General features: G+C 37.3%; 1 protein-coding gene and 1 long non-coding RNA gene across 6 annotated transcripts in view; both read right to left on the bottom strand.

Annotated features, from left to right (window-relative positions):
- LOC110397202 overlaps positions 1-7,797 on the bottom strand; it is a 33,512-nt gene extending 25,715 nt beyond the window's left edge. Inside the window, exons 1-2 of the long non-coding RNA XR_002437615.1 lie at positions 6,803-7,797; positions 5,708-5,753 (exon numbers count right to left, since the gene is read on the bottom strand). This is a non-coding gene — a long non-coding RNA (uncharacterized LOC110397202). The remainder of the gene's footprint in view (positions 1-5,707; positions 5,754-6,802) is intronic.
- The window catches only part of HACE1 (HECT domain and ankyrin repeat containing E3 ubiquitin protein ligase 1), a 46,236-nt gene continuing 40,739 nt past the window's right edge, over positions 8,720-14,216 (bottom strand). For 4 of the 5 annotated variants that reach the window (XM_021390966.1, XM_021390967.1, XM_021390968.1 and 1 more), the window contains 2 exons: positions 10,084-10,197; positions 8,720-9,629 (listed from right to left, as the gene is read on the bottom strand). In XM_021390966.1, coding sequence (XP_021246641.1) covers positions 9,527-9,629; positions 10,084-10,197 — 217 coding nt within the window. In that variant the 3' untranslated portion in view covers positions 8,720-9,526. Of the gene's footprint in view, positions 9,630-10,083; positions 11,540-14,216 lie in introns of all 5 variants that reach the window. The other variant, XR_002436679.1, reaches the window with a different exon arrangement.

The following is a 14,216-nucleotide window of genomic DNA, read 5'->3' as shown; positions in this document are numbered from 1 at the left end:
GGGAGAAAATATCTCAGCAGTTTGAGTGAGATCAAACCTGGTAAAATACGGGCATTGTGCTTTATTTTCTTAAGCTCAAAAAAAAACATATTTATAGCAAATATCTATTGAACACATTTACACAACGCCGTTACAGGATGTTTGTCATAGGGCTGTTTTTTCTGTTTTGTTTTGGTTTTAAGCGGAGTAGGTGAACTTCAATGAACTTATTAACATAAGATTCCATTTCACATTCACTATGCAACAAGAAAAAGTGGATTTTCATAAGAATAGATAGTATTTACGAGAGCTTGTATGCATTAAAAAAGGCAGGATCAACACAAGATGGACTGAATTCACCATTAGGTTGTTAGCTTGGTACAGAAGTTGCCAGGTGATGTTGAAAGGACTTATACAGAGAAACACCAAAACAAAAAAAAAGTGTGACACTTGCTACTCTGAAAATGCCAAGGCCTCTGAGAGGAGATTCCTCATAAAATAATATCTACTACTCTAAAGCAACTTTATCAGAGGATGGAGAGCAACAACTAGCAACATTTATCTGAAAATTAAGGAGTCAGCATTAAACTGTGGGGATTTTCCAGCTTGATCAAAAGAACCTCTCTGTTCTGGAGATCCATTTCTGGGTGTAAAGGCCCCCAGTAACAAAGCACTGAAGGCTTCTGAAAGGATGATTCCTCCAGGGCAAGTTAAACCACCTGAGATATATCCTTATGCAGCATCCCCACCCGTTCACCGGTTCTTGAACACGAGCATTTTGCAGACAGATCAAGGAACTTAATCTGTCCCCCACACTTTGTCAAGCATATAGCCAAGATGAGAGCAGAAGACAGCAGCTAGATGGACTCAATGGGATGGCAAGACGTGGCAAAAGTGAGGAGACTCCCAAGGACCTGGTCCGGGAAATGTCTCAAAGAAATGGTCACCAAAATTAAACCCTGAGTAAAAAAACAGGTACTACACCCGGATAATACCAGATGCCCCTACCAAACTCACCTGTTCTTAGAGGCATCACACAGATATACAAAGGGTATCTCCTTCCCTCAGAAGTTCATGGTCTACCTGTACTGTACATAGGCTTGTGCTATTACATGGCATGATTTACTAAGGTCACAAAGGAGGTCAGCGGCAGAGGTAGACATCAAACACAAGCCTCGGCAATCTGTATAATCTGTCTGTCCATTGAACTTTGCTGGCTGTTAAGCACAAAGATACACGACAGAGCAAAAGCCCTTAGTGAACTTGCATCAAATCAGTCAAGAATGAGTATCGGAAAAGCTTGGTACTGGAGACAAGACAGACACAGACACAGAAAAAGAATCTACAGTCCAGCAGTATAAGACATGATCACAGGTTTTTTCTTCTGCAAAAGACATTAAGGAAAAGACTTTCATCAGGTTTTTTCCCCACACAAAAATACACATAGGTATGAGCTATAATTAACTCAACACTGGTCCCTTGAACAGCTGTAATCAAAGCATTTAAGAGAACTCATGGAAAGCATAGCTTGATGTTAAAGGTTATGAAAGTTACTCATACATTTCCATTATTTCAGTCTGGAAACACTATATTTCTATTCTAAACTATTATTTCTCTGGAAACACTATCAGAGGTACAGGAAATCAGTAAATACTAGGAAAGATACTTCAGTGAACAGCAAAGACCAAGTACGTTTATCTGATACTTCTAATGCAGTTCTTAAATTACCACAAGGAGATGAAGATTCTTATTATACTAAAATAAAAACACTTCCACAAGAACACTGAACCTAAACAAAGAAAGTGACAGCTACTTGCATTTCATCCAACTGCATTTTCAACCTTTGTATGTACGAATTTCTTTAAAGTTAGGAGAACGTTTGCTGGCGAGGAAGGCAATATCAGCATTCAGAGCATCGTTTTTTTAAAAAAATACACACACACACACACACACACACACAGATTTTTCCAAGACATATGCAGACAACATAAATAAGGTTCATCCTAATATGTCAAAAAGCTAAGAACTACAAGCACAGATATAGTAATTAAACCATATGTGGATTGCCCACAGATTTTAAATATAGAGTTTTTCTTAAATTAGAGTCACATTTTAGCAAAGTTCTGCGTGCTGTTGTGCTTAATGGGAAGCATCTTGTCTTTACAGAAGGGAGCCCTTAACTTGCTTTAGCAAATACTGCCAAGAAAATCTACCTTAAGGCATAGGGAGAAAAATTATCAAACCCAAGAGTCAACAGAAGACTGATTTTGAACTAGCACCAGATGCAATGGAGAGAATTCATCACGTCCACCAACCATCCTATAGACCTGTCAAGCCCCACTAAATTTCCCAGTCCTATGGCAATAAACAGACAGCAGCCTTCAGACCAGGTGGGGAAGGAAAAAGTATCACACCTCAAGGAGGCTCAGGCTCTTTTCCCACCTGCTAGCTGAATGACGTGCCTGTTATTGGAAACATCACTGTTATTACACGAGACACTACATATCTCTTTCCTGAAGATAATCTTCACTTTCAGAAACATGCTTCTACCACTTATTTTCTCTTTTCTCTTGCTTATGTCTTAAATCTAGAGTACTATTAATATGTGTCACAAATCAGGGGTAAGTGCAGTAATCACCTCTAGCTCAGCTCACCAGGCTTTATCTGTCACAGAATTTGTAGGGCAATCCTTTCCTGATGACACAAATCTACAAGCCATAGTGCCATAACATAACACAGGAGTCCAAACACTAAGCAATAGCTGCATTTCTTTAAATCCAAAAGATTAAATGAGAACTAACGAGTCTAAAATAATGGTTATGCATAGACCCACTCAAATATGTCAGTATTAGCTAAGAAGCACAGAGAAGCCATCTACTAGACACCTCTGAAATCTTTGCCCATCTGTCTGTATGTTAGTATCACTGTTCAGCATTCAGTTTTCTTTCCAAGCCATGTAATTCACAGAGCAAGGTGCTTTAATGCACTGGACAGCCCTAGGGGTTCAGTTTCCTTTTACCACAGGTTTTAAATTTGACTAGACAGCAACAATTGCTTTTTAATCTAAGCAAACTGATCTGTCAGAGGCAATCGGTACGGTGGAGCTATCCCATGAGAATCCTAATAATCCCGATGAATCACTCGGCTCCATATGAAACTCAATAGTTGAACTCTTGGCATACATTGTCACCAACACTTAATGCAGCAAGTACATACAGCTGCAAACAGCAGGCCCAGCCATGCATGCCTTAACCGTGTTTGCACTCCTGCTGAAATTCTACACCTTTTGGTATTAATCAGTTTCTAATTATATTAACATAGTTTGTTTTTTTTTTTCTTTTGAAGCACAATTTCTCAGGAAAAAAAAAAGCCTGACATGCATTTAGGAATATTATTTTATATTCCCATCAGCAGGTACATCTTGGCACAGAGTTTTACGAGTGCAGCATGCAGGCTCTTGTTCATCACTGGCAAAAATGCACAGGTAATGCTGATGACTATGTCGAAAAAGTGTGTTGTGTAGCTCAGAATTTGCACTATCAAAGAGTGTTCTTGTACTCTTTGTATCTGTTCTAGTTTCCATGAAAATAAAGAGGAAGCATTACTTTCAGAGAGATCTACGTATATATTATATATAATTAAAATGCTTTATTTTTATATATCATTGTTCTATACTTAAAGTGTATATTTAAAGTATACACTGAATATTTATTGTTCTATATTATATAAATTATAAATTATAGCAAAATAGAAACTAGTATTAAAACCTGAAAAGTTCTTCTGTTCTGGGAAAACGCCTTCGTTTTTCTCCCACTTCTCAAGATCTACACCATGTTTTAAAAGCCTTTGGTGGAAACAAAAAGCTACTAAACAGAGTATCACTATGCCTGCCTGATACAAATTAAGACAGGGTCATCCACTTCCTCCTACCACAGTTCATGTTTATCAGTCTATTAATTAATCAAGTGGTTTTACTCAAGCAGACTTTCTAATGCATGAAGAGAATTCCCATACAGATAGCATCACCTTTGATTTTTTTTTCCTGAGTTCTGCAAAGGGAACTCATTACTTCCTACCTGGAAAAGAAGATACCAGAACAGTTGTCAATAAGCAGCATGTTCAATTTAACACTGAGTCTACTTGGCTTCCTAAAGTACCAATTTCAAAAAGATTTTCTGTAGAAAGAGCATCTCATAGAACATAATCTTGTATAGCAGGAATTTGTAGGGATTGACTAGTGTAAAGAGGCCCCGGCAAACAGCTGACACTGACTCAGAGTTCTAGAAGCTAACAGGTCTCTTTCCCTCCTCACACCTCTGCTGATTAAACAAGAGGCATAACATTGTCATCAATCATAACCCAAAACCTTATTTTAATATATATTAATAGAGAAGTATGTAACATGGGGAAACCTTGAAGAAGTAAGACTTGCTTTCCACTCTGACTTGCCAGCACTAGGAAGACACTCAACACACCTTATGGAAGAAGCCTTCCTTCTGAAACAACCATCATTACTGTATTTGATCTCATCTTTCTCATCTGTTTCCTACATGACTAGGACAAGAACTCCTTCATGGTTTCCCCTCCAGTGAAATCTATTCCCCAAAATCCAACATACAGAAGTGAAAAGACAACTTGGCAAGGGGAAAACAAATGGCAGGAAAGAAGCCTCGTCTTTGCAGATCATGAGTCCTTCCATGTAAAGATTATTGCCATTCCGGATGTCTGAAGACTGCTTTATCACAACAGGAATAAGAAGCTAAAGAACTCCTTAATTCACTAGCTGTCTTCTTTCTTCATAAAGGTACTTTTTTTCTTTTTCAATTCATTATACTTTTTGAAGGAATTAACACAAGATTGAATTAGAAAATGGGACATGCTAAGGTGCTTGTTCAGTATCTTTTAGTGTTTTAATAGTTGCTTGAAACGTATTTAACAAAATGCTTTATTGTAAGCCATTGTTTACAAAGTCTTTAAAATGATGACTGGATGGCCTAAGAGCAAGACTTCTGATTATGGCGGGCTTCTTTTTTTATTCTAGAAAAAAAAAAAAATGCTAAATTTGGATCTATGCTGCAAACAAAGAAATGGGAAAAATTTGAGAACTGACAAATTTGTCTATTTGTTACTATTTGCTGACACATAATCAGCAGTAGTACACTGCAAGGAATTGGGAATTATCGCAGATAATAACTGAAGATAACCAAACCAAGGGTATTACTGAGCCAAGAAGTAAGAACTCAGAAAATATATTTAAGTAATATCAAGAATAATTCCCACAAAAAATAAAATAACATTGTTACAAAAACTGTTAAGCATTAAGCAACTGCATTGGTTAAGTTCAAGCAATTAAATTTCTCTTGATCATTGAGGGTTCTGGATGAAAAGAGGGCACAAGGGAAACAAAAGCAGGACAGTGCCAGCAATTGACTTCCACTGCCTGAACAGCAAGGACCTCTCGTGTTCACGCAGCAGAACTGCAAAGAATACCTTCGTTCGTAGTGAAAAATCAATCCACTATGCATACAAAATGAACGATGACGGCTTAGTTCAATTTCTGTAACTGTCTCCTGTCTAATACCAAGGAAGTTTAACTGGAAAACCATCCATATATTAAGAGCTGGAGGAACACCTAAGGAGTACTGCTTGCCTGCCATTGCAAGGGACAAAAAGGTTACTGATTTACTTACTCAGAAGGTTTAGAAAAGCAATCTTCTATGCCACATACCTCCAGGCTGGATGTCACTAAAAGGGCTTCCATTCCTGTACAGGCTCTGGAAGGTCAACAGCAATGCTTTTATTAGGCATTATTGAGCTGTACCTTGCAGAACTGAATCAGCTCATTAGACTTCAAGAACAGTTTGACTACAATAAAACTACAATTTTGAGTATAGTCTTTTAAATAGAGTTTACAGTCTTCCAAAGCAGATGTGGTCCTAATACAGTTTTTTACTGCATACACGGAAGTCTCTGAGTCTCTGGAAAATTCAGGCCAACCACCTTCTCCCTTTCATTCCATTTTCAATCTTATTGACTATAGTAATTCATATGAAACATACAGTAGTAGTCATTAAACTACATTTCACAGTTTATGGTTTTAATGGTTTTGTAACATTAGATGCATAACACATTTTCAAGCATCAAAAACTAGGCTTTGCTATCTAACATTTTATAAAGATAATAAAAGTTAATGAGCGCTCATGATCTATGATGTGACAAGACATCTGTTCTTTTCTTTCCCAGATAAAACACTCACCCCCGCCTTCTTCTGGCACAGTGGGAAAGAACAAATATAAACCAATTAATCATCCTAAACTATAAGCTATATTAAGTTGTAGTTTCTCAACAGGCTTGTCATATCCTGTTGCTAATAGGGTGCAGGTGTCCTAAAAACAGTCTTTCAAGGCAGCAATTAAATCCTGGTAAGTTCACATGGTCAGCAGCATCAGACAGTCCTGTTCAGTGCTTCAAAAACAAACAAACAAACAAAAAACAAACAAAAAACCCCAATAAGTTAAGACACTGGATTTACGATAAAACAGCAGCAAGACCTCAAATCTAATTTTCTACTTATTTTCATCGTGCTTTCTGCATTGGGTTTGTATGGCAAGGATTGGTACTGGGGGGCTGCAGGGGTGGGCTCTGTGAGCAAAGCCCAGCACTGCCCATGTCCGAGCAGAGCCTGCTCCGCCGCCGCCAGAGCTGAGCCGTGAGCGGCGCTGGGTGCGCTCTGCGAGAGCAGATGGAAGGAAAGGAGAAACCGCTGTGCAACAGCAGCTGGGATAGGGGAGTGAGAGATGGGAGAGAACGGCCCTGCACACACCGAGGTCGACGCAGGAGGAGCTCCGGGCACACGGCAGCAGCTCCCCGCAGCCCGGGAGAGGCCCACGGAGGAGCAGGCCGTCCCTCTGCGGCACCGCGCGTACAGAGCCGCGCTGGGAGGGCTACAGCAGGTGGGAAGGCTGTGTGGGATCAGTTGGGGGAACAAGGCATTGTGGGAGGGCACACGTGGGGTGGGGACAGAGAGTGACTAAGGAGTGACGGATGTGAAGCGTTATGTTTGACTGCAGCCCCGTTCCCCTGCACTGCCTGAGGGGAGGTGGAAGGGAATTGGGAGAAGCGATTTTAGTTTTCATTTAGTTCTCGTTGCTCTAGGCTGTTAGTGATAGGCAATAAAGTATATTAATATCCCTACGCTGAGTCTGTTTTGCCCATCACAGTCACTGTCGAGTTATCTCCCACGTGAAAGGAAAAACAAAGTAGGTGCATAATAAGTAAACAGCTGTATTTACAGTGAAACACATGGACACAATTCCAGTTTACCTAGAGAAAACGAATACTTAATCCCTGACAAATACCATGTGTTACTCAAAACACTGTCCTGGTGTCAGTCCACCTGGCAGAGGCAGACAAAGACATGAGCTGCACAGCCGGGGAATCAGGCTCTGCCCAGCTGTGCAGAAAAGTGAAGTACTTCTGCTGACAGATCCAAGATAACTGGAATTTAGCTCTAAAACCTCACGTATCTTCAAACTTCTATCCTCTCTAAATAATCTCCCTTAGCTTCCTAAAGGGTGCCACAGGGGAACAGCATGTCTCTGTGCTGACTAAACCAACAGTCAGGGCTCTTCTGACTGAACCATCAGGGTTCAATGGAATGCCATGCTGGAAGAGCCGGCTTCTTTCTACAGCGGTTCTTTCTAAAAGCGGTATTCTCCTTAAATTGTAGTCTTTAAGATGTCAGATGGAGGTTCACAAACACTGCAGAAAAAATTTAAGGCAATACTTATGCATAGAGGTGCACAAACAGAACTTGGAGGGAAGTCTATGTTTAAAGCTTTGCCTGAAGAAAAATTGCTGTGGCACCACTGAATTGGATGATCCATGGATTTGTCTCCCACCCCCACGAGGTTAAGCGTGCTTTAGATTAAAAGAAATAATCATATTAAAAACAACCCAGCTACCCCCCCCCCAAAAAAAGAAAAAAAACCTACAAAACCCACACATCATCAAGTAAGCAGCCTATACAGATCAGCTGGTGAACTGTATTATAGAGGTTATACTTGTATTAGCACTCAGTGTAGGAGAACGTGAGCAGATCAGTAATAAACTGGTTGTGCTGAGGACCTGAAGTCTAAAATTTATCTCTTTGGAGTGTTTGCTAAGCCTGGACTCATTTACTAACTCCTCGTATCACTTCTTTAATGCTGTCCTGCATTCATAACTAGATGTTCATCTGTTAGCATTTGATACATTTATGGACAGTGTTTTTCTGTTTAGTTTCAGCTGGAAATAATCCATACCACATTCTCTGGAGTAAAAGCATGGCAAATAGGGATGATCAGATTCATTAAAAAATAAAAAAAATAACAAAAACACTCCTAGCCTGAACCAAAACGCTAATGTATACCTACTGTAGAGTCCTTAAAAAACAGCTATAAAAATACATAATCTATCCCCACTTAGAAAAAAACATTCAGGTGTGCATTTTTGCATATGACTTGAGTAACATACCCTAATTATATAGAAATTTTGACATGCGATTCTAATTATTATAGCCTTGACAGTTAACCTCTCAGTAAGCTCAGGTTCCTTCCTTGTGCATTTGCTTATGTCTATCCGTAAACTTTAACAATGCCTTCTCAAAAGCTACTTCCATGACAATTTAAAATTACAAGCAAGATGAACAAAGTCCTAAAAAAACAAATATACAAAACCACACAAACTTGTCACATTCAGATTCTGGTAAAAATATTAAAATTTAATAATAACTTTTAAACATACAGTTATGTCAAGGAAAGAGTAAAGGCATTCAAACAAACAAATGGATATAGAACTTAAATAATATTTACAAATTCTAAACTGTAGGTTGACTATAAAGTCACAAATACTTTAAATATTTAGTAGAATATAGTGTAAATTCTAATACAAATTAGATATTAATTTCATCTGATATTTTTCCAGTGATAAGTCTAATCTTTACATACTATATACATTAAAATACTAAAAAGTTATAAAATTTTATTTCTGTTCCTATGCAAAGAAATGGAAAATACGTCAGATCTGTCTTACTGTACAATATCCAAATTGAACTTTCCCTAGTGTTCTCTGAAAAAATAAACGGCACTTTCACATGCAACAAGGCATAAAGTACAAGCCTGTCCATTACTAGTATGCTATCTGAATGCAAAACAAATGCCATTCAACCATCTAGTTGAAAATCAAAAATGAGACAGTAGAAAGAGATTCTAACAAACTTCCTGATTCAGACTGAAGTAATAATGAAAAGCATGTAAACCAATTTCCATACAGACCTGTCATTTAAAAAAAATGAAAATACATCATACTGAGAAAATTAAGTTATGTGACAGTATCAAAGTTCCTTTGACAACATCTGATGGAGAAAGAAACCTGATGATCCTGCATGAATTCTGAAACTCAGCCCTGCTGCAGCAACTGAGTTGCTATTCCACTAACAGCTTCCAAAAAAATGACTTCTGCCAGTCTGAATTTCATATCAGTAGTCAGAAGAGTTTTCTGGACTTCATTATGCCATTGTGTAACCATAGCTTCCACAGTGCAATGCCACAAGAAGCCTGTCCTTTAGGATTTCTTTACTTGGGTATTCAGGTAACTTGAGCATGTTGATACTGAAAGGGGAAGAGAAAAAAACAAGAACAGAAAAAAAAAAAAAAAGGAAAACTCATCAGAGCAAGAAATGCAAAAGCTTTGTTTTCCAATTGAAAATTCCAAAGATGTCACATTCACTGAACAAAAAGCAAAGTCAGTTCCGCATTACAGTCCCATTGAGCAGCATTCATATATATTGCAAAAAAGTTTTTTTCACTTTAGTAGAATTTAATACAGTAATTTAACTTTAAAATTCCTTTATTGATTCCACTTGATTGAAGTAGAGAACAATGAGGAAAAAAAAAATACAACTACCTCTGAGTAAAAATCCACCACCTTGATGTTGGCAAGAGAATACTCCAGGAACTGTCAAGGAGTTTTGGCCTTTTAATGAAAATATTCAAAAGGACTGTATTTTTTCTGACATTTATATGACAAAAATCTTCAAGGTGTCATAATGAGTAGTTGACATACCATGTGCTAGAAGTTGGTAAAAGGTTCGCAGTATATGGCACAGCAGCAATTGTGAAATTTTGCAGTCCACTCCCACCCATTATATGGGCAAAGCCACCATGAGGCACTCTGGAACTGAGAATACTCACAGAAATTAGATCATCATAAGAAGAGTTAAGCCAAAAACACATTACTAACACTGCAAATATCTCTTAACTTACTAATACTTTCATCAAGGTTCTCCCTTTCTCACACCAGTATCAAAGTTCCCATTGTCTAAGTACTTTTAATTACATACTCATTTGCATTTACAATTTTTTGTATTATACATCAAATTATTTGAATAATATTCAGGAGAATTCTGTTTGCAAAGCAGGCGCATTTCTTCAACCAGTTTTCATAATAGACCATTACCTCAGTTTATTACATTATTACATTTATCACACCTTATTATATTTCTTTACATTTACAGATTAAATAAAGTTCTGCATTACAAAAAGGTTTATTCTCCATTTACTGCCTGTGGATCAACTGACCCAAGTGTTTCGATATGTCTTTTAATTTAGTACTTCAGATTTAATATTTCAGGTGTCAACTAATAAAACCTTCCCGTCGCATACACTCTCACCTGGTGATGATCTACGGCAAAACAATACACACACACACAAAAAAAATCACTAACATCTTCAGGAATGCATTCTCACTTAATGATTTTATTCATTTTTTTTCATTTTCAATGTATTTCTCAGGATTAATTAAAGCGTAAATGGATAACAGACTTGAAGTCTTCAGCATCCTTGCCAGATTTTAAACTAACAGAGACACAGTAAAATTCAGATATTTGTATCAGCTTAAGTTGGTATGCATTACAATGTAAAACCTGTTGTTATTACAGTCCTCATTACAAATGTGTTTTAAAAGTCTAGAAACTGCACCAAAAGAATAAGAACTAATGAAGTTGAACGTGAGCCAGCAACATATTCTCGCATCAAAGGACAGCAGGCTCTTTGGTTGCATCGAGAACAGTGCCAAGAGGTGATCCTGCCCATGTTCAGCCCTGGTGGGTAACACTTGGAAGTGCTCTCCAGTAGAAGAGAGACAAAGACATGCTGCAGCAAGATGAGCAAAGTGACACAAAGAGACTGGAGCACCTGCCACATGAGGAGAGAGAGCTGGGGCTGTTTGGCAAGGAGACTCAGAGAAATCTGATCAATGTGTTTAAATGTCTGAAGGGGGGAATACATATAGTAGAGCTCAGGAAATTGCATTTAGACCTGAGGGGTAGTTTTGTGTTGTTTTTCTCTCTGACTCTGAGGGTGGTCAAACATTGGAACAAGTTGCCCAGAGAAGTTGCAGCGTCCTTGGAGACCAGACAAGACCATGAGCATCCAGCTCTAACTGACCCTGCTTTGAGCATGGAGTTGGATGAAAATCACCAGAGGTCCCTTCCAACTTCATCTATTCTATGATTCTGTAACTAGCAAAGAAAGAATCTGATAAAACAAGGTAAACCTTCCATAAAATATAAAACAGCTGTTAGTATTCTGGATTACATGAAAATACATTAAAGATAATGAAAAAAGAGTGACTAAAAAACAGGATTAAGAAGGGAAAAGAAGAATGAAGTAAGGTTTCCTCTCAGTAAACTTACATGGTAAAAATGAAGAAGAGTAGAGGTTGCTATTACCAGATGTTAAGGAGCTATAACAGACCTTGCAATAACATTTTTTAAATTAACATTTAAGAGCTAGCTATAGTATCCAACAAGTAAAGTATTCAACCACCTAGTTTAATGACAGCACAATTCAGCACATCATTCCTAGCACTGGTGTATAAGGCAACCACCATGAAGAGAAGTGCTGATTATTTGCAGTGTACCACTTCTGATGCACAAATGCAGTTGTGTTTGCAGCCACGATTCAAAAGGGTTGTAAAGATTTTACAGCAATACACTCTTTTGTATCACGTTTTTGGCTTGCATTTCAAATACAGTGCTGCATCCCCTGCAGTGATCTTCTGTTCTGTGAGCCAGGAGAACTCTACATTCAAATAAGCAATAAAACACAGACTTCATTTTGTCAACAGCCCACTATTAGCTAACTTTTTTTTTTTTTATAATTTAACTCATTAAAATGCTTTTCATATAGTAGATTAAAATCATGGCTTTCAATGCACAAAAGTAATAGATGGCTTAGACCTCCAAGTATGTGTTTTCATCTCAACAAAACACTGCCAATATTATAAAGAAAGCCTTTCAAAGACGTGTAAATAAGATCACAAGATCCTACCTTTCATACTGCATGTGCAAATAGCCTTCAGCAAAAGCAACAATACAATTCCATAGCTTTGGAAACTTTAAAGCTATTGAAATGTTTAAACTTGCATCTGAATCATAATATTACTGTCTATTTTCTGTTAACAGATTTTGCATAATCCTACTAAAAAAAACCAGCATAGAAATAAGTCACTTTCCTTAGTTTTAAGAATAATCATATCTATCACATTTATCAAATACGTTGAGTTTCCCTTAAAATAGCATATACATTAACAGAAACTGCAGTCTCCTAAGTTAAATCAGAAAAGCAGACATCCACAGTACTATATCCTAAAAACTCTGTAGCCAGCAGAATACTAGTAAAGTAAAAATTTATCACAGAAAGTACTCACCACTTCCTTCCAACTGTTAACTAAAAACCTGATCAAAAGTTGCCAACAGGTAATTAACAAATATTTAGCCAAATATGGTTATAAACTAGGTGGTCAATAAGAAAACGTTTGGGTCCCCAACTTGAATATCTGGCACAAGAATAATTAGGCTTTTTCTTCAGTGTGCTAAGACCTCCAAAACAGACACCGAAACACTACATGTGACATGGAAAGTGTAGTGTCAAAAAAAAAAAAAAAGAGGTCTCAAGATTAATATTACTGATCAATCCAATGCTACAAGCACTGAAACTACCAAAGTGAGCCTTTACTACATGGAAGAGAGAAAGCCTTAAGACTAGGGGAAGATGAAAGGTAACATTACAGAAATATTTAGTAACGTCAGAGAAACACTGAAGATATTGTCATAAATGTAATTAATGTTATTCAACTCACAAAATTAATTTTATAGCCTTTAACTGGAAAGTAAGAATAGTACTACTTCACAAAAAAAATCAATTAAGTGAACATGCAGAAGAGACTAAAGGGAAATGGAAAAAATAATGGAAGTTTAGAATGCAGACTGCAAACCAGTGCACACAGAATCTTAAAATAAATTCCTCATTAAAAAAACGTGGAGCATCCAACTGGAAAAAAAAATCTTGTTTGAAATCAGATATACCTTTAATGTAAAATTTTACTTGAAATACTGGCCTGTGCTAGGTATCAGCTGGAGTTTTAACTCACAGCTTGGCATCTAAATCTCCTATGTCCAGAAACTAGAACTTTCCAGGACATTATTGGATGAACAGTCCTCAAGCATGTATTAATCAGGCAACATAATTGTTTACTTGGTAGAAAGCATCAGCGAGAATCCAGGATATTATCCCAAATGTCTATGAACATACTGAATGCCACTTCATTATCATCTGGAATGTTTTAAGCAGCATTTGAAACATGACCTTACATCTTAAAGATCCTTATTTGCCATCTAGATTTAGAAACGGACTCATTCATTAAAAAAATGGAAGACCACCAGCTGACACGCAGCAGATGTGCAGTGAGAATTGCAGGAATCATTTCTGTAGAGGATAAAGAAAGATCAGTGTGCACAAAACTAGCTTCTTAAATTGCCTGTGATCCCTAAAACCAATCAAATTCATAATAAATCAAGTGAAACTAATATAATTTAAAGACTGTTCCATTTGATGATATGTCTGTGACTGTGAAATTTCTTCCTATAAAAGACACGCTTTAATGATTTAAATTTATATTTTACCACCGCTTAATCACAAAATTTATAAACAAAGGAAAGGTCAACTGCTCTGCTGATCCTAAAGTATGAAGGGAACACTAAATTAAGAAGATGAGGGTAATCTATACCTGCCAGGAAAAGAAACAAAGCAAAAAATAACTACAAAATTCCGCCAATGTATGTCGCTTTGCAAACTATCTGTATACACAAACTTGGCAACACACCCAGATCCAAGTGAAATTTACTGCTCAAACCA

The sequence above is a fragment of the Numida meleagris genome, chromosome 3 (genome assembly GCF_002078875.1).
Source record: "Numida meleagris isolate 19003 breed g44 Domestic line chromosome 3, NumMel1.0, whole genome shotgun sequence".
Lineage (NCBI taxonomy): Eukaryota > Metazoa > Chordata > Aves > Galliformes > Numididae > Numida > Numida meleagris.
This window is presented reverse-complemented; position numbering and strand designations above follow the sequence as displayed.